This window comes from Hypanus sabinus, chromosome 18 (assembly GCF_030144855.1).
Source record: "Hypanus sabinus isolate sHypSab1 chromosome 18, sHypSab1.hap1, whole genome shotgun sequence".
NCBI classification, from domain to species: domain Eukaryota; kingdom Metazoa; phylum Chordata; class Chondrichthyes; order Myliobatiformes; family Dasyatidae; genus Hypanus; species Hypanus sabinus.
Window position 1 is genome coordinate 54,708,482 of NC_082723.1, and position 19,449 is coordinate 54,727,930.

The 19,449-nt window shown below is 43.2% G+C and overlaps 1 protein-coding gene across 1 annotated transcript; it reads right to left on the bottom strand.

Moving 5' to 3' along the window:
• Positions 1–1,308: 1,308 nt before the first annotated feature.
• On the bottom strand, positions 1,309–12,640 carry LOC132407601 (ganglioside GM2 activator-like). Its single transcript, XM_059994353.1, has 4 exons — positions 12,543–12,640; positions 9,293–9,448; positions 7,909–8,091; positions 1,309–2,299 (listed from the first exon to the last, which is right to left on the bottom strand). The coding sequence occupies exons 1-4, from the start codon at positions 12,633–12,635 to the stop codon at positions 2,144–2,146; spliced, it is 588 nt and encodes a 195-aa protein (XP_059850336.1). The 5' UTR covers positions 12,636–12,640; the 3' UTR covers positions 1,309–2,143.
• Positions 12,641–19,449: the final 6,809 nt, after the last annotated feature.

Sequence of the window (19,449 nt, forward strand, 5' to 3'; positions counted from 1 at the left end):
AACAAGGATATACTGGCTGGCTGACCTGTTTCAGTAATTTTGAAAACAGAAGTAGCTTGAAATGCTTAGCGGGTCAGGCATCATCTGCATTTCTCTTTCTGCTCATGCAGTCAGACCAGCCGAGTTCTTTTTCCAGCATGTTCGGTTTTAATTTCAATTTTCCAGAACGTAGATTTTATGTTCATTTATTGTTTTGGCACCGTGTGGAGGACAGATACTGGCCTTGAACTTGGGAAGAAGTTCCCTGCTTTCTTTGAGCATTACCCTGGGCTGAGTTTACCTGTGAGGGCTGACAGGATTCAGCAGACCTGACTGTGCAGCCCTCACTAGAATGATGGTCTGGAACTCACATTAGATATTACCTTGAAGAAAAAAAATACAAAGAACATTTTTCACATTGGCAAATCAAACCTTTATTTGGAAATAAATGCATTTCAACAAATCCAACAGGAAATTTCAGGTCCAGATTCCGGTACCTGCTTTAAACAGTCATTATTGACAGTTTTAACCATTTCTTTGCATACAATATGTGAAAAGTTACATTTGAGATTTTAAAATATCTACTGACTGCAGTAAAAAATACATATAACCTAATATCTTTCCCACTAATAGAAATTGCCAGATTCCATCACAAATACAAAAAAACCCTTTAAAATCAGACTTCTAATCTCCTGGAGTGCTGATTGTAGTCCATGAAACATTGAAAAGATAAGTAAATCTGTCAAATGTAATTTTCAACATCCATCTCATCTTCACCAATGAGAAGTTTGCTTAACAGTACATGCTGTCTGTGCAATTTTGCTTTTGTAATCTGAAGCACATTTTATTAAGACAGAACTGACCATGCTGTAAATATTTGAGGTATGCAAACAAAATTTTTAACTTGGAAAGCAATAGTTCAATAAGGGGTTTCATTAACAAATTAGTCAGTCAGATGGGGACAACAAAAACAAAAAGAAGTAATTGGCAAATAACCCACAAGCAGGATCTGGAGATTTGTTTTTAAATACTGCAAATTTTCATGACCTGGAAGGGTGAAGCAAACAGAACCATGGAACATCACAGCACAGAAACGGGCCTTTTGGCCCTTCTTGGCTGTGCCGAACTAGTCATAATTTCCAAAAGAGACTTGGGTACATAAATTAAAGGAAGAAAAAAAAACCGCACGAGTGGTGACAGAGAAGGGAGGTTACTTGAAAGGCCGATTCAGAGGGCCGGTACATATGATATGGGACAAATGGCCTGCCTCTGTAATGGACAATTCTAGGTGGGTTGCTGTGGTCATTGTGGTTCACAGGTTTTTTTCACTTATCCAACAGGAAGGGTTGGGGATCTTATAATTTTACTCAAAGCACATGCAAAGTTGGCAGGGAGGCCTTTACTTATCTGGTGGGTTAGTGTGAAACAAATCAGAAACATTTGCTGTTCTGAAGGCCAAAAGTGATATTTGAGACCAGCTCTATTGGCACACAGTCCCCTCATTTCAGGCTGAAAGTGTTCTCATGGGTTAGTTTCTGAACAGTTAAAATACTGATGGGAATAGAGGGTATTTCGATCTGACTGTGAAAGAAACTACTGTGATTCTACTATATGGAAAACTGTTCCACTGAGACTAGGTTTCTGGTTCTTGCTTCCACACCTCTGTTCAAATGTGGAGTAGCACCAGAGCTAAGCACAGCATCTGATAGATCAGGAGCTCACAAATTAATCATCTCATCTGTACCCTATTCTTTCCAAAACCAAAACTCCCCCCCCCCCCCAAGGCAAGAATGGTGAGTGTTAGGGGAGAGCAAGATGCTACCAATAGCAACAGTTTACTTCAAATGCACCTGATCATGAAGAACTTCCATCATTTGCAATTTTCCTCTGGGACTGGGACAGACTGTGTTCTTTTAACAGTTGGCCCTTTACATGTGCTAAATGAAACCAATTTTGGTGAAAAGGTTGGAAGCTGAAATAACAAAATAACACTGCTACAGAACAACTATTATGGTCAGAAGAAAGAAGGAAAAAAGAACAAATTAAACGCCTTATTGTTCTTGGAAAACTTGGCAGACAGAAGTAAACAAAAAGCAGTGCGGATGATTTCTTGAGTTGTGTTTTCAAGAAGCTTATGAGAAGAAATTACACTTGATTGATCTGATCATTTGGCCTTTAGAGCAAAGGAGACTTTGACACATGCCAGCTCTTCCTGGTTGCTGGTCAGCACTGCCATGGCCTTGTAGTTCCCACTGGTCATCCAAAATGGTAATTCAACAAAAGGGATGTTGAACTCAGTGTTTGGAAGAGAGTATCTACCCTGGTTAGCGAAAAAGAGAGTAGTGTTAAACAAGAAACACTTGTGTGTGACATAAGCTACCAGTTCTTACTTGCAGTAATTAATGATAATCTTCCTTATACCACCCAACCCTTGAATGTTGCATGTTTTTCTTTCCTCTTCTTTCTCTCGCTTTCCTCCTTCCCAGACTGGAACTGTGCTGAGGTTTTACACAGGGCTACACTTCAGTTCCTCAGTTTTCTGTTCCATTTTTCACATGAAAATCTAGAACAAGCCAAGTAACATTCCTATCCCTTACTCAATTCACCCCCCCCCCGCCCCCCACCCCCCGTCCGAAGTCTGGTACTCAAGAACTACTCACCCTGGCCATCTCAGACTTCATGAAGCAAGGCTCCCCCCCTCCCCCCACTGCATGTTTTAAAATTGTATTTCAATTTATGTCAGGCAGTGCAATATTTGTAACCAATTCATCAACGGGCTCACCAAGTGACTTAATCAACCTCTTACAAATTTGTTCATCCATTATTAGAGTGATGGTCACATTAACAGCTCTGAATAATTGTCCAAAAAGGAGTCTTGCTTGCTTCACAACCTCTCATATTCTTTATTTATCAGTTTCCTTTACCTTCTCCATACTTAAAACAGAATACCTGCCAATCCCTGATAAAACACATACGTCTGGTGTCTTTCAGCATAATCTGATTCAATTGTAAGATTTTAACACAACATGCAGATAAGGGGCAATTCATAATCTGTATACTTCATCCCACTTAAAGCATAACTAAGCTGGGAGACAATCTCCAAGAGAAGCTGGTTTCATTATTCCACCTACAGCGCTACAGAAAAGTGATTATTTCAAAGTCAACACCTTGAGTCCCTCTTACTGGAGTCAATTCAGGACACTGAGAGGCCGAAACGGAGAAATGCAAGCTGAGATATTAGACAAAAACCTAGCTGTGGCAACAGGTGAATGTGATGGAAATTGAATTTTTAATGAGAATGCCGTGCAAAGCATCAAGAGTTTATAAAGCTGGGATGGCAAGTTGTAACCCAACTTAGTTTTAGATATCGCAAAACACTCAGCAGATAAAAAATTCTGGTGGAGTTGAAAAATAATGCCATACATGAGAATTAAATGAGCAGATAAAAATGAATGGATGTATTAGCACCTATGGAGCCAACAGAGACATAGTGATCATGTGACTCTGTAATTGCCATTTTCAATGATGTTGAACTTACTCAGTGGTTTCCTCCATCTTGGAGACACATTAAATATTAAATTTCAGACATTGCTGCAGCAGTGACTCGAACAATTCCTAACCCGCTCTAAATCGAGAGCCTCCACTCCCAAGTTCCCATATTTATCTGGAAGCACTTTGTGATAGGATTTTCAGCTTGTCCAAGCTGAAGACCACCTCATGGAAATGGTTTCTTTATTTCCAACAGTTAGGGAGGGAATGAAAGCCGGGCCATTTATACAGAATGGCAGGTTTGCAATGACAGCTCCATTTTGGTCTGATGAACCATAAATGTACTTTGTGTCTGCACACTCTGATCAAAGCCAAGTTTTGAGACGTTGATCATATGGTACGAAGAAATGGTCAGAGTTCTACAGTGTGGAAACAGGTCCTTCGGCCCATCTTGTCGTGCCAAAGAAGGCAGCCCATTTGACCCATAAGCTTCTAAACCTTTCCTATCAATGTCTCTGTCCAACTGTGTCTGAAAAGTTGCTATTGTACCTGCCTCATCCAGTTCGTCTGCCAGCTGATTCCACATAGATACCACCTTCTGTGTAAAAACATCGCCCCTCTAGTTCCTCTTAAATCTCTCCTCTCACTCTAAACCCAAGCCCTCTAGTCCTTGATTCCCCAATTCTGAGAAAAAGACTGAGTGCATTCACCCTATCTATGCCCCTGTTCATAAGACCACTTCTCATTCTCCTTAACACAAATAAAATCCCGGCCTGTCAGTTTCTCAAGTCCTGGAAGGAGAAGAAGAAAGCCCTTAGGAGTCATTGGGTCGCTGTCGTGACGGTGTCTTATTAACAGGCTTTCTTGTTTTTAACAAGGCCGAGTTGCTAGCTCGACGCTCAACCCAGCACGGATGGAAAGCGTGCAAGGGAGTGAGTCCTGGAAGCATCCTTGTAAATCTTTGCTGCAATCTTTAATAACATCATTCCTATACCAGGGCAACCAAGTGAACACAATACTCAGAGTGCGGTTTCATCAGCATTCTGTACATCCCAACTTTATACTCAATGCCCTGACTTATAAAGGACAATATGGATGAAGAACTTGCATTCCAAGGTCCCATGTTCTATACTATTCCCCAGGGCCCTGCTGTTCACTGAAAAACCAACTTCTAATTGACTTTCCAAAATGCAACACCTTACACATATCTGAATTAAATTCCATTTGCCACTCCTTGACTAACTTACCTAGCTGATCAAAATCCCCCTACAATTTTTGATAACTTTCTTCATTGTCCACTATACCACACATTTTTGTTTTATTTGCAAACTTACTATTGTACCTTCTTATCCAATTTGCTGATAGAATAGACAAATAGCAATAGGTCTGGCACTGACCCTTCCACTATCACCCACTGCTTTCCACCACCAGGCCAATTGAGTATCAAATTAGCTAGCTTTACCCATTCGATATAAGCACTTGGGTTTAATAGTATTTCCAGGGCTATGGGCTTGGGAATTGAACTGGACCTTGCTTCTTGTGTCCTTCACTGCATTCATTGGGGCTGAGCTCCACAGGAATGATCACTGACCAGCACCGAACTTAGTCCGACTGTTGAAAAATAAACTGCAGGCCTGCTGTGAGGAGGAGGAAGAGGGTAATGGAAGATAATGCTCTTAATCAATTCTTGTTTGTCACTTCCAGCACCTTGGAGGCCTGCGATTTAGGCAGACTACCAGCGGATAGAACTGGTGTAGAGAAAAGTACCACTGGATAGAAGATGGTGTTGGAATGTCTGGAGTAACAGAATTCTGCCGACAAAACAACAGGCACCAGTTGGATAAAAGAAAGCTGTGCTCCCATTTGTTGGTGTGGGTTGTGCTCTTGCCTGTTATTTTACACTGAGTGTACTGAGTTACAGAAGGGTACATTTCGTTATGGTGTTGTGTGGCTCACTTCCAGACCCATGCTGCAATTAGGAAAAGACAATCGTCCTTTTCCAATTTTAGAGAGCTTGCCCATTTTGGAGGTAGCCATGCACTTTCAACAAAGATGAGTAAAAGCACAAGGGCTACAGAAAGAGGGCAGGAGAATGTGCTGAGAGGGAGATAAATCAGCCACCATCGAATGGCAGAGCAAACCGACGGGCCAAGTGATCCAATTCTGTTCCATTGTCTTCTGGTCTCAAAGGTGTTTTATAACCACACTTAGTAACAGTTAATTTTACCTGACACTATGTGGCTCATGTTTGACATCAGTAATGCAAGAAACAGAAGCAAGAACTAACCTTCCAGCTTCAATTCAGTCACATTGGTCATGTCCACTCCTTCACGCACAGACATATAGAACCAAATCTATCAAGCGTGATGCATAAAGCATTCACAAAATCTTTTAGGTAGGGAACTCCAACGATACAGAATCTGCTTCATGAAGAAATCTCTCATCACAGACCAAAATGGCCGATTCCCTTATTCCGCAACCACAGCCCCTAGCCTAGACTCTCTGGCTGAAGGATATAGCCTCTCAGCATCTAGTCCGCCAATCTCTCTCAGAACCTTGTATATCTTAATGAAATCATCTTTTTAAAAAAGACTTAATTGAAGATCAACTAATCTTGTTTCACAGGACAAATCCTTATAATCAAGTGAATTCATGCTCCAAAGGAATTATACCTTCCTTCAGAAGGAAAGTGCATTGCACTCTGAGGCTGAACCACTGCTCTGATCAATCTTAGAAGGTTGCTTACTTTGGTAGTTAAATCCTTTGGCACTCGCACTATCAATAGCTAATTGTATCTTTCCACTTCTGATAAACTAATGCAGCACTCTTTCTACAACTGGGTGCTTTGGAAGCGTGCTCTCTGTCGGAAAGCATAAAAAGGCAGCTAATCTGCAAACTGCTGTATTATTTTATTTCTGAATCAATGATCTGAAAATTAGTTACGAGCGTTATTAATTGAAGGACAAAAGTTGACTGGGATATTTGGGGAAATCCTCTGCTTTTGCTGGCCATTTCCTTTTTCTAGTGATACCCTCACCTGAAGAGGCTGACAAGGGTTCAGATCAACATCTTAGTTCAGATTGCACCTTTTGGTATCAATCTATTCGGCAGCCTAGTGCAATGTAGTCAAGACTCAAGAGTTACAAATGTGGAATTCCTAGTTCTGTTTCTAAAGTGAATAAACCAATTAAAGTGTGGGACAAATGGTTATTTGTGTGAAGAGGTGAAAGTCACATTTTGTTCCATTCCAAAGGCTTCAGCACAACATCTACATTGGCACGGTAGTTTAGTGCTTTATTCACAGAAATGCTTTATTTCAGAAGAGATGTCAACTGAAACCCCATTGTGTTCTAGCGTCCCAAAGCACTATATTAAAAAAGCAAAAGGGTTGATAGCTCTCATGTCTGAACCAACATCCATACCAATAACAATGGTCTAAGAAGGCGTGCTTCTGATTTAAGCAGCTACTGCTGAGGGCATGTAATTACTTGCTGGCAGTTAACAAAACAAGAAATGAAACTAAATTCTTTACTAATAACACTTCTTATGTTAAAAAATAATTATGGTAAATGATCACTGCAAACAAAAAAAGAGGTTATCTTCATGTCTTTTTTTTAAAGTGGGTTCCTTTCGGTTTCTTATTTTCTGGCAGCCTGTGAGGACATGAATCTCAAGGTTGTATTGTGTGTGTGTAGGCCTCCATTCGTCTCGATAGACCATGGATCTGCACCTTGGAAAGTTTCTAGGGCGCAAGCCTGGGCAAGGTTTTATTTTAAAAATGGAAGACCGGCAGTTGCCCAAGCTGCAAGTCTCCCCTCTCCACACCACCAATGTTGTCCAAGGGAAGGGCATTAGGACCCATACAGCTTGACACCGCAGAGCAATGTGTGGTTAAGTGCCTTGCTCAAGGACACACATGCAAGCCTCAGCCAAGGCTCGAACTTCAGGTAATTAGATGAACGCCTTAACCACCTGGCCACGAGCCAACACAAGGTTTTCTAACGTACACATAACTGGATGATAAATCTACTTTGAACAAGTACCTGTTTTTTTTTTTTGCTTCTGACTTGGGTTGTATGCAAGCCCTATTTGTAATTTGTGAGAACTTGTTATGTAGAAACCGACAGCCAGATCTGCTACTTTTTCATGACAACACTTGCGAAATATCTAATTTTCCCCAGAGTGCTTTGTGGTGAACTGCCAAGATCCAGAGCAAATGCACCTTTGACTGTATAAACTGTAGATCAAGCAAGACATGCACATTCAGAAGCTGGTGATGAATGGAATCACAAGTTCTTTTCGAATTGCACAGGAATTGCATCAATTAGAGCTGTATAAATGACCAGATCTCCTGCAAACACGCGGCTGATTCTGTTGGGAATATGAAATTTCAGAGCACTCCGTCAGTTTGCTTATGGGAAAAATTGAAGAGCATCTTACCGCTTTAAAAGGACAGTGACACGGGAGCCCGTATGTAAACAGTGGTTCTGGGCAGTTCTGCCCCGGTGGGATCAGCATATTGAGCAGTGCACAGACATCGTTGTAAGTGCAGCTTCCAATTTTACCCAAACAAGGAACTTCAATCCAGATGCCAGCTTCTTCCTTGTGCAATGTTAAATTAACCTGTCGAACATAAACTTGAATTTATATAGTGACTGCAACATAAAATACCCTAAGGGGTTCCCGCTTGTTTTCTCCAACAAAAAAACACCATCAAATCACGGAGGAAGCAAAGAAAACAAACTACAGGAGGAGTTCAGTGGGTCAGGCAGGATACAGGGAGACAGAGGGATGGTCCACTCACTGAACTCTTCAAGTAGTTGTTTTGTTTTTCCGTTCCATATTCCAGCATCTGCAATCACTTTTGTCTCCAACTAAGGGATAATTACAAAAGTGACAAAAAGTGTTGGCAAAGTTCAAGGGAGGAATTCAACCCTATGACCTTGTCTGCTGAAAGTGCAACCAACTATGGCAAAAAATGAGAGAAAGAGAGAGAGAGAGAGAGAGAGAGAGAGAGAGAGAGAGAGAGAGAGAGAGAGAGAGAGAAAATCAGGCATGTACAAAAGGCCAAGATTTGAGGGATATACAAGCCGTAGTGGGATTACAGCTGAAAGAATTTGGAGAGTGGGTTGTGTGAGGAAAGGTAGAGCAGGTACAGGAGGTACTTGAAGAAGTGTGAAGTCAGGTCAGGAGCAAAGGTAGATTGCTTTATATTGGGTGATGGGTGAATAGCCCTGTTTTGATACTGTCACAATTGTGGAGGGTAGCAAGTGCGAGCCCAGTTGGGGAAGTATTCGAAATAGTATAGTCTGGAAATAACAAAGGCTCAGATAAAGGTTTTCAGCAGCACATAACCTGTCTCTGCAATATAAATGGAACAAGCAAGGATAACTAACGATAAAGGATGTATTTATTTTCGGATCACTGCTACACGGATAGAACCTCACATAAAGAACAATATACTGGAACTAACATAGCCATTTGAGCCAATCCCAAGCCAGATATTCCGCAGCAAGCAAGAAGCGTAATGGAACTCTCTCTGGATTAGTGCAGGCCCAACACTAGAAACTCATTACAACCCTGGGCAAAGCAAGCAGCTCGACCGTTAGTCCCAACGGCAGATTCCCTCCGGGGTCTGCATGCCCCGGCTTTAGTGTGTCCTGATCACAACAATTACTACATCAGGGCCCGCTCTCGCACCCAGGAGCTGCATCTAGTAGAAAGTGGACAGATTGCATTTGGGTCCTACACCACTGACTTGGTCAGGGCAAGGCCCATCGTGGAACTGAACAGGCTGGGTACAGGGCAGTGGATTGATTCTTACTGTTAAAGGCGCTTCAAGGGTAACACTGGTGGAAGCTGTTGCACTGGCTTGAAGGTCCCCAGGAAGGTTGATTGGATCTGGTTGGATGGACAGAGCCTCAAGGACTGCAGGGTTCTTCTTACTCCCGCAGTTAGCCCAGGAAAAGAAGCCACGACTCTGAAAGAGAAGAGCAATGAACGAGAAGTGAACAAATGTCTGCTGGGCGCAATCTTGATCTTTCCTGAAAGGCTTTAAAGAGTGCATTCTGCAGAATTGCAAGAATCTGGAAACAGCCATTCGGCCCACTGAGTCAGTCTGGGTTCTATGCAAGAGCAACCAGTTGCCCTCACCCTGTAGCCCATCGAATTCTCTCTTTCAAAACCAGCCTCTTTACTATCTTGGTAGAGCACTCCACACCCTAACCACTCACTGTGTTAAAACAAAGCATTTCCTTGTGTCATTTTTATCTCTTTGACAATCACTTTTCCCTCGTTTCCTGTTCCTTTGCCCTTCTGCTGGTGTTAACAGTTTCACCACGTCTATTCTATCCATCCAGTTTGACATTTTACAGCCCTGCAGTTAATCAATTCTATTTCAAGAAGAACAATCCATTCCAAAGCCAGTTAACCCTGAATCGCTGAGGTAAATCTTTCCTGCAACCTCTCCAATGCGTTTACATTGTACTGAAACATGTTGCTCAGATCTGGACCAGTACTCCATTTATGGTGGTACCAATGTTTTATTAAGGTCCATCATGACTTCCTTGTGCTTGCCCTTGATGTCTGCTTTCAAGGCCAGAGCCCCCGTATTCTTTTCCTATTTTCCCAACCAGCCCCGTTGCTTTCAGTGAAATACCTGTGTTTCACCAGATCTTTCTGTTTATGTAGGCCTTTTAGAATGGAGCCCTATGGCTTGTAATACCTCACCAAAAGTGACCTGCACACACTGCGCTGGACGCCAAGCCAGTTACAGCTATTGTGAAATTTAAAAGGCTTTTACACAATCCAGATTCTTTTCTTGCAGCAGAAATGCATCAGTTATTCTTCCGACAGTTCTGCTTAATGGAATCAAGATTCAGTGATAAAATAGAAACGGCATCTCAGATCAGAGAACAATTAACAAAATATCCAAATGTCACCTTTCAACATTACACATCGCCTACTGTACCAAACTTTTCTATGTTCATGCCTCAGGATTCACCCCACTTCTAGCATTGTGCCAAATATAAATTTGGAAATTTTGCTCATCACTCTCTGATTAGAAATGCCAGTGTCCAGGAACAGAGGGGCCGTGGATTCAGCCCAGTCTGTCTCAGACAAAGCCCTCCCAATCATTAGGTACATTTACAACGAGTGTTGCCGCAAGGAAGCAGCGTCTATCAACAAGGACCCATCATCCAAGCCATGCCCTTTTACCATCGGGCAGGAGGCACCAGAGACCTTGGGGCTCCCACTCCACCAGATTCGGGAACTACCCTGCAGCTATCAGGCTCCCGAACCACTATGGATAACATCACTCACCTCAACGCTGAATTCACTCAACAATGTACGGACCCAACAATTCATGTTCTCAGTATTACTGATTTGTTCTAATTTATTACTTGAATAATTTGCCCTCTTGTGCACATTGGCAGTTCGTCAATCTTTGCTATGTATAGTTTTTCATAAATTCTATTGTATTTCTTCATTTTCCTGTAAATGCTGGCAAGAAAATGAATCTCGAGGTAGTATATGGTAACATATGGGTATTTTAATAATGAATTTACTTTGAACATTGAATACTTTTGATTTTATCTGTACCTCATACCACAAACAGAACAAGTGAGAGAATGACTGCGACTGTTTTACTGCCAGAATGGAACCGAATTGCTGAATATGGCTATTGATTTCACAACCGCGGTAACTGACCGTCTGGCATCCGGCACAGTGTGCATGGGTCGCTTTGTGGCCAAATTAAACCTCCGGAGTTAACAGTATGTCTGTCCCCGTTTGGACTTGGCACTTTTGTGCTGCCAAAACCATATCAACAAAGAATTTTTAAAAAGCTGGACACTTATTCAACACCTTCTACAGCCCAAAGAGGTCAATAAATAACCTTTTAGAGACGTCAGCACTTTAGAAACACAGGAAAGCAAGACTGGGTATTGATCAGAAACCTCTCAAAGCAAGAACAAAAAAACCCCACAAAAATTCTAGACATTTCAATGTTACTTTGGGATACACAGGGTGAGGACATTGCTCTTACATTTTACGCATCTACATCTCTCATCTTGTAAATAAAGCACGTTATTACATATACCTTTCTAACTACTTTTCCAACCCACCATGCTGCTTTCAAGGAACCTGATCGGTTCTACAGTGCATGGGTATTCTTCTATGTTTGAACACTCATCTGGAAAATGCCGCCCTGACACGGGGTCATAATTGGTCTCTGCATTTGTCTTTGCCTAGTGTGTATATGGGGTTTGGGTCAGTTGGGATATGTATTCTTATAAAACCATGGCAGCTGACTTATTGCTTTATTGTCCAGGATTACTTGCTTATGTGAAAGATAGATATTTCAGATATAATTACTAAGCTCTTAATGTTTCAGAGGCATGCAGCATCCCCGCTAGCCACTACTACCCCGTGCTTACCCCGCTGTCACCATTGCAACTGCCTAGCTGTTGAACTGCAACCCACCAAATTGGTGTCACCAAGAAGACATGAACCAAAAATAGCCCCTTTAGCTTGTGTCTCACTCCCTGTGACAACATATCTAATATAAACAGACCAGATGCTGGCGTTGAGCGACATCGTCCAGAGAAGAAAATTAACAGTCCACTTTTCTGCCCTGTCGGGGTGTCACGGCCATCTGAAGAGTACCTCCATTATACTTGTGTGTGACATTGCTTATAAAACTATGTTTCGCTGCATTTAAAGCCCTCGGAAGCTCACTCCTCTCTCTCTCTCTCTTCGGACCCGGCCCTCCTGGAGATTTCGTTGCTCCTCTCAATACCAACTTCGCATTTGATCTCCCACTAGTGGCAACTTTCTCATCTCACTTACACAGTCCCTCTGGTCCAAAACAGATCACTTCTCCATCTCATCTTCCTCTTTTACAGCGCTTCATAGAACTACTTACAGTAACCTGTCCTAATATTTTCCTCCCCAGCTATGTGACTTTTTTGTGTTTGATAATGCTGGATTATTAAATGACAGGCATTATATAAGATATGCGGCTGTTTATAATGTGCCGACTGCCCGGATCACAGTGAGAGTAGACGACGTACCAGCAGCTGCTTCCCACCACTCAACTCCCCATTATCCGCCAGAGACGTAGAGACAAACCCCAAACAAATGAGGAGGGTAAAGGGAATCGTCATTGCACCGAATCCTGTGTCGGAAAAAATGCAGAGAGTACAGAACGAATTAAAACAGTAATATGTCAAAACAGGCTCGGCTCCATCAATAAGCTCTTGCAACTGTGTTATAAACACAAAAGATACTTGCAGATGTTGCTCGGGCTGAGTTCAGCTTCCTGGCGCTCCGCTCGCTGCAGGTAGAGCGCCGTCCACAGCCCGACCACCCGAATGGGAGCAGCAGCTCCGGATAATCGGGACACAAGGACGCGGGGGAGGGTGCAAGAGGTGTCAGTTCCCTCGCAAGGACGTGAGCAGAAACGTTTCTTCGCCCTCTGCGGGCTGGATGTCCATGTATCGTCCAGTTAGCATTGAGTGTGAGGGCGATGTGCACCTGATCCTGCACTTTGCTGAGGGATCTGACCTGAGCCCTGAGCCAGGGCACACATGCAGACCTCATAGGTATTGCATCGGACTTTAAATTTTAAAGCATAGGGTAGCCATCATGTCTGGTAAAAATAATAGTGTTGATGACCTAGAATGGAAAAATAAGTGCAGGTGTTTTTTTTTAAGTTATTATTTTAAATTAATTTATAGCCCAGAATGGTGTTTGCAATCATTTTTCTATGTTTAAATCATTTTGAATTATTTTTAATCTCTCTGCTCATCAGAGACACTTAAAAGCAGTTCGAAGATATCTGACAGGGATGAGTCGAGAGTCAAGCCATCAAGGCAGTTCAGGAAGAGTGGCCCCTACCTCCGGCCTAGGTGTCTCTTGTGGCCTGTCAGCTCCACTGTGAAAGCTGGAGCCAGCGGGCCTCCTGTTCGCCAGTGCCCTGGGGGTTGGAAAAGTCAGTGTAATGGGGAAATAGTGCGGGAGGAGGCTCAATCGTGGCACGGTGTGACCCGTTGTCTGTGGCTCTGCTCACTGCACTTCAGGATCGACACCAAGAATTGGAGTGGGTGTGGAAGCTGCTGAAAGCTGAGAGACAGAGAGAGCGGGGGGTGGGGGACCTGGATTGTCTTTCTTGTCGCAGAGGAAGTGGAGGTGAGAAGTAACGGAAGTGCTGAAGTAAAAGTAGAAATAGACAGCAGCTCAGGCAGCATCTGTGGGGGAGCTTCCCACTGGCAAAACATTTTAATTCCCATTCCCATTCTGACACGTCGGTCCATGGTCTACTCTTGTGCCAAGACGGGACTGCCCTCAGGGTGGGGGAGCATCTTCTTATATTCTGTCTGTGTAGCCTCCAACCTGATGGCATGACTATCAATTTCTCCTTCTGATAAAGAATCCACCCCCTCCCCGTTTCTCTATTTCTCATTCTGACCTTTCACCTCTTCTCCCCTACATATCACTACCCCCATGGGTCCCCTCCTCCTTCCCTTTCTCCCATGGTCCACTCTCCTCTCCGACCAGATTCCTTCTTCTCCAACTCTTGACCTTTCCCACCCACCTGATTTCCCCATCACCTTCCAGCTACCCTCCTTCCCCTCCTCCACCTTTTTATTCTGGCATCTTCCCCCCCCCCCCCCGCCTTCTCAGTCCTGAGGAAGGTTCTCAGCCCAAAACGTCGTCTGTTCATTCATTTCCATGGATGTTGCCTGACCTCCAGCATTTTTCATGTGTTGCTTCCAGCATCTGTATTTACTGTTTCTATATGTATACTTAAGGCAGATGTTGATAGATCCTTGATTTGTCAGGGCATGGAGGGATACGGGAGAAGACAGGAGGTTGGGGCTGAGAGGAAAATTGGATCGGCCAAGATGAAATGGCAGAGCAGACTTGATGGGCCCCATGGCCTAATTCTGTTCCTGTACCTTATGGTCACCTACAGACTTTCTTGTGTTTATGATATATGGAAAGAGGAGTGTTGAATATTCCAGATCAGAAATGAACAGCAAAAGAGAGAAAACAAGTTAAACAAGTTAAAATACATTTCAGTTAGAAGTGGGAAAGGCGATGGGTGGAACAAAAGGAATATATCAGATAGCATGAACCCAGGTGGCTCAACGTTGAGTAATATTCTCACTTTATCAGAAATATTCCTTCTTTTCCACCCATCCCTCTTGCTCACTTAAACTCCTTGCTCTCTCATCCTCCCAGTTCTGATGTAGGGTCCTGGATTTGAAACATTATCTCCATGGATGCTGCCCTTCCTGCTGAATGTTTCTATCATTCTCCGATTTTTTTCTGCTCATCTCTACAAGTATCTGCTGCTTTTATTGACTTTCACTTAACAGAAATGCTTACTGTTGTAAGGGGTTTGACAGAGTTAAGACTGTAAGTCATAGGAGCAGAATTAGGCCATTCAGTCCATCTAGTCTGTTCCATGATTTGATCATGACTGATTTATTCTTCCTGTAAAGCCCATTGCCTTGCCTTCTCCCCAAAACCATGGACACCCTTACTAATCAAGAACTTATCAACCATCGCTCTAAATATGCCCAATGGTTTGTCCTCCACTGCCACCTATCACAATGAATTCCACAGTTCACCACTCACTAGCTGAAGAATTTCCTTCTCATCTCTGTTCTAAAGGGACATCTTTCTATTCTGAGGCTGTGCCTTCAGTCCTAGATTCTCCCTCAACTGGAAACATCCTCTCCATGTCCACTCTATCAGGGCCTTTAAATATCTGTTAGGTTTCAATGAGGTCACCCTCATTCTTCTAAACTCAAGTTAGTACAGGCCCAGAGCTGGTAAATGATTCCCATTCGTTAACCCTTTAATTCCCAGGATCATTCTCAAGATATGGGGCCCAAATCTGCTCTCAATACTCCGAATATGATCTGGTCAATGCCTTATAAAGCCTCAGCATTACATCCTTGGTTTTATATTCTAGTCCTCTCGAAATCGCTCAACCTGCAAGTTAACCCTTAGGGAATCCTGCACAAGGACCCCCGAGTCCTTTTGCACCTCCGATTTCTGAAATCACTGCCTGTTTAGAAAATACTCGATGCCCCAAAACCATCAAACCTGTCGTCCAAGTCATTGACTTCACATGAAAAATAGTGAAGCCCCCGTAATGTCAAGACTTGGCATATCCCTCAGTCTGCCCTTGCAGCTGGGCCAGGAAATCAATTCTGCCGCAGCGAAGAGTGTAGGAAGATGCTGCAGGAGCTGCACCAGGCCTGCTTAAACATGAAATGCCAGCCTGAACTACGATCATGCAGAGTATCAAAGGCAGTACACAATGGGTTGAGTATCTAATTCCACAGTCCGCAGATCAGCTCAGAGCTCTGCAATCCCGTCACATCTAGTTATGAATGACGATGGACAGCTAAATAAGTAATGAGAGAAGAATGTTACTGAGGTTGCTGCATTTGGATTTTTGGACCATGGACTATGGGCTTATCATTTTTATATTCTGTGTTTTCACCATTCTTTCTCATTGTTTTTGTGTGGGGGAGAAGAACTGGGGGGGGGTCGATGTTCTTGTTACATTTCATGCAGGGGAGGGGAATTTGGGGGTCGATGTTCCATTTCGTGTGGGGAGGGGAATTTGAGGGGTGTCGATGCAGGGGAGGGGGGATTTAAGGGGGGGAGGTCAATGTCCTTGTTGCGCCTTGTGCGGGGGAGGGGTGCTTTTGGCAGGGTTGATGACAGTGTTGGTGGTTTTTTTTTAATTTCTCTCTGAACTGACAACTTTTCTTTGCTCTTTGGCTGGCTGGAGAAGATGAATCTCAGAGTTGTACACTGCATACATACTTTGATAACAAATGAACGTTTGAGCTCGTAGAGATCCCGCCATTAACAATGGCAGGGCCCAGCAAGTGGACGCGGAAGGTAAGGCTGTCACATTTGTAACCATGCTCAGCTGGAAGTGCTTATTGTATGAACCAACTCAGCTTCCTTCTGAGATCCCTAACCTTGCACTCTTCACCAGTTCGACTCACTCCATTTGATATCAGCAAAACGCTGCGAACACTGGGTAACCAGACAACATCCCATCTCATTTACTGAAAACTTGTAGTCCAGAACTAGCCGTCCTCTAGCCAAGCTATCTCAGTTCCTTACAATTCTAGCACCAATTCAACAATGTGTACTATTGTCCAGATCTATCCCGCTCACAAAAAAAAACAGAACTACTGTAATCCGATCTGGCTAAATATTGCCCTATCAGTTTACACTCAGTAATCAACGAAGTGACGGAAGCTGTCATCAACAATGCCGTCAAGTGGCACTTCTCTCAACTAGCCTGAACATTAATACTGAGTTTGGGTTTAGCAAGGACCACTTTACCCTAGGCCTCATCCAAAGAGCTGAATTCTACAGGTGAGATGAGAATGCTTATTCTTGACACTTAGTCAGCATTTCACTGCGTGTGGCATAGTTTCACAGAAGTGACTTGGGATAAAGGAGGAAACACTTCGGTGGTAGAGACATGCCTCAGACAGAAAAAAGCTGATCGTCCCAGCCTTGGGACATCACTGTAGGAGTTGCTCAGTGGATCTTGCGCCCAATTATTTTCAGCCTCATCAGCGATGGTATTCCTTCCATAATCAGGTTGAAAGTAAGAAACAAAAAGCATTTCAAGATGTATATTGTATAAGACCATAAGATATAGGAGCAGAAGTGGGCCATTCGGCCCATCGAGCCTGCTCCGCCATTCAATTCTTCCAGCCAATCCCACTCCCCTGCCTTCTCCCCCTACCCTTTGATGCCCTGGCTAATCAAGAACCTATTTCTGCCTTAAATCCGTCCAATGATGGCCTCCACAGCCATTTGTGGTAACAAATTCCGCAGATTTACCACCCTCTGACTAAAGTAATTTCTCTGCATTTCTGTTCTAAATGTATGTCCTTCAATCCTGAAGTTGTGCCGTCTTGTCCTAGAATCCCCTACCATGGGAAATAACTTTGCCGTATCAAATCTGTTCAGGCCTTTTAACATTTGGAATGTTTCTATGAGATCCCCCTTCATTCTCCTGAACTCCAGGGAATACAGCCCAAGAGCTGCCAGACATTCCTCATACGGTAACCCTTTCATTCCTGGAATCATTCTTGTGAATCTTCTCTGAACCCTCTCCAACGTCAGTATATCCTTTCTAAAATAAGGAGCCCAAAACTACACACAATACTCCAAGTGTGGTCTTATGAGTGCCCTATAGAGCCTCAACATCACATCACTGCTCATATATTTTATACCTCTAGAAATGAATGCCAACATTACATTCACCTTCTTCACCACTGACTCAACCTGGAGGTTAACCTTTAGGGTATCCTGCACAAGGACTCCCAAGTCCCTTTGCATCTCTGCATTTTGAATTCTCTCCCCATCTAAATAATAGTCTGCCCAATTATTCCTTACACCAAAGTGCATGACCATACACTTTCCAACATTGTATTTCATTTGCCATTTTTTTTTGCCCATTCCCCTACAATATCTAAGTCTCTCTACAGGCTCTCTTTCCTCAACTCTACCCGCTTCTCCACCCATCTTTGTACCATCGGCAAATTTAGCCGCAAATCCATTAATCCCATAGTCCAAATCATTGACATACATCGTAAAAAGCAGCGGTCCCAACACTGACCCCTGTGGAATTCCACGGGTAACAGGCAGCCAGCCAGAATAGGATCCCTTTATTCCCACTCTCTGTTTTCTGCCGACCAGCCCATGCTCCACCCATGCAAGTAACTTCCCTGTAATCCCATGGGCTCTTATCTTGCGAAGCAGCCTCATGTGCGGCACCTTGTCAAAGGCCTTCTGAAAATCAAAGTACACCACATCTACTGCATCTCCTTTGTCTATCCTGCTTGTAATTTCCTCATAAAATTGCAGTAGGTTAGGTAGGTGGAATTTTCCTTTCAGGAAACCATGCTGGCTTTGGCCTATCTTGTCATGTGTCTTCAGGTACTCCGTAATCTCGACCCTAACAATCGATTCCAACAACTTCCCAACCACTGATGTCAGGCTAACAGGTCTATGGTTTCCTTTCTGCTGCCTCCCACCCTACTTAAATAGCAGAGTAACATTTGCAATTTTCCAACTGTGTGTATGTCTCTCTCTTGCCATAGGTGCCACTGAACTGCCGAATATTTATAGCGTTTTCTGTTTTTACTTCAGATTGCAGTGCCTACAATGTTGTGCGTATCACAGATAAAGTTGGTATCCTTTTCATTGTCACATAATAATAGAACTTTTATAGCATGCAAGGAGGCTATTCAGCCCATTGAGTCTGTTCCATGTCTAATCCTGCTAGTCCTGGCCTCATATCCTCTTCCCAGCAACCCTTTAAGATACTTACCCAGCTCCCCTTTGAACAATTAATTTGAAATTGTTTGTAGTGCATTCCAGATTCTCATCCTTGCCATATAGCAATATTTTCCTTAAGTCACTTTTGGTTCTATTGCCAACTATCTTCAAATTTTAAATACTTCCATCTGCTCCAGGGAGAACAGTGCCAGCTTCTCCATTCTACCTACATAACTAAAGCTCTCCTTGTCCCTGGAATGGTTTTGATAAATCTCTTCTGCACTCTTTCCTGAAGTGGGTCACCCAGAAAGGGTTCACAATATTCCACATGTGGCCGAACCAGTATTTTAAAAGGTTGAACATGACTTTCTTGCTCTTGTACTCTGTGCCTCCATTTATAAAGGCCAGGATCGGATCGGATGTACTTTCATAAGCTACTTGTGCCGAGATGAAGCACTCTTGGGGTGGAGGAGCAACACCTTATATTCCGTTTGGGTAGCCTCCAACCTGATGGTCTGAACATCAATTTCTCCTTCTGGCAGAAATAAATCCCTCCCCACCCTTTCTTCATCTGTTCCCCAACTCTGGAATTTTACCTGCCTATCACATCTCCCTGGGACCCCTCCTCCTTCCCTTTCTCCT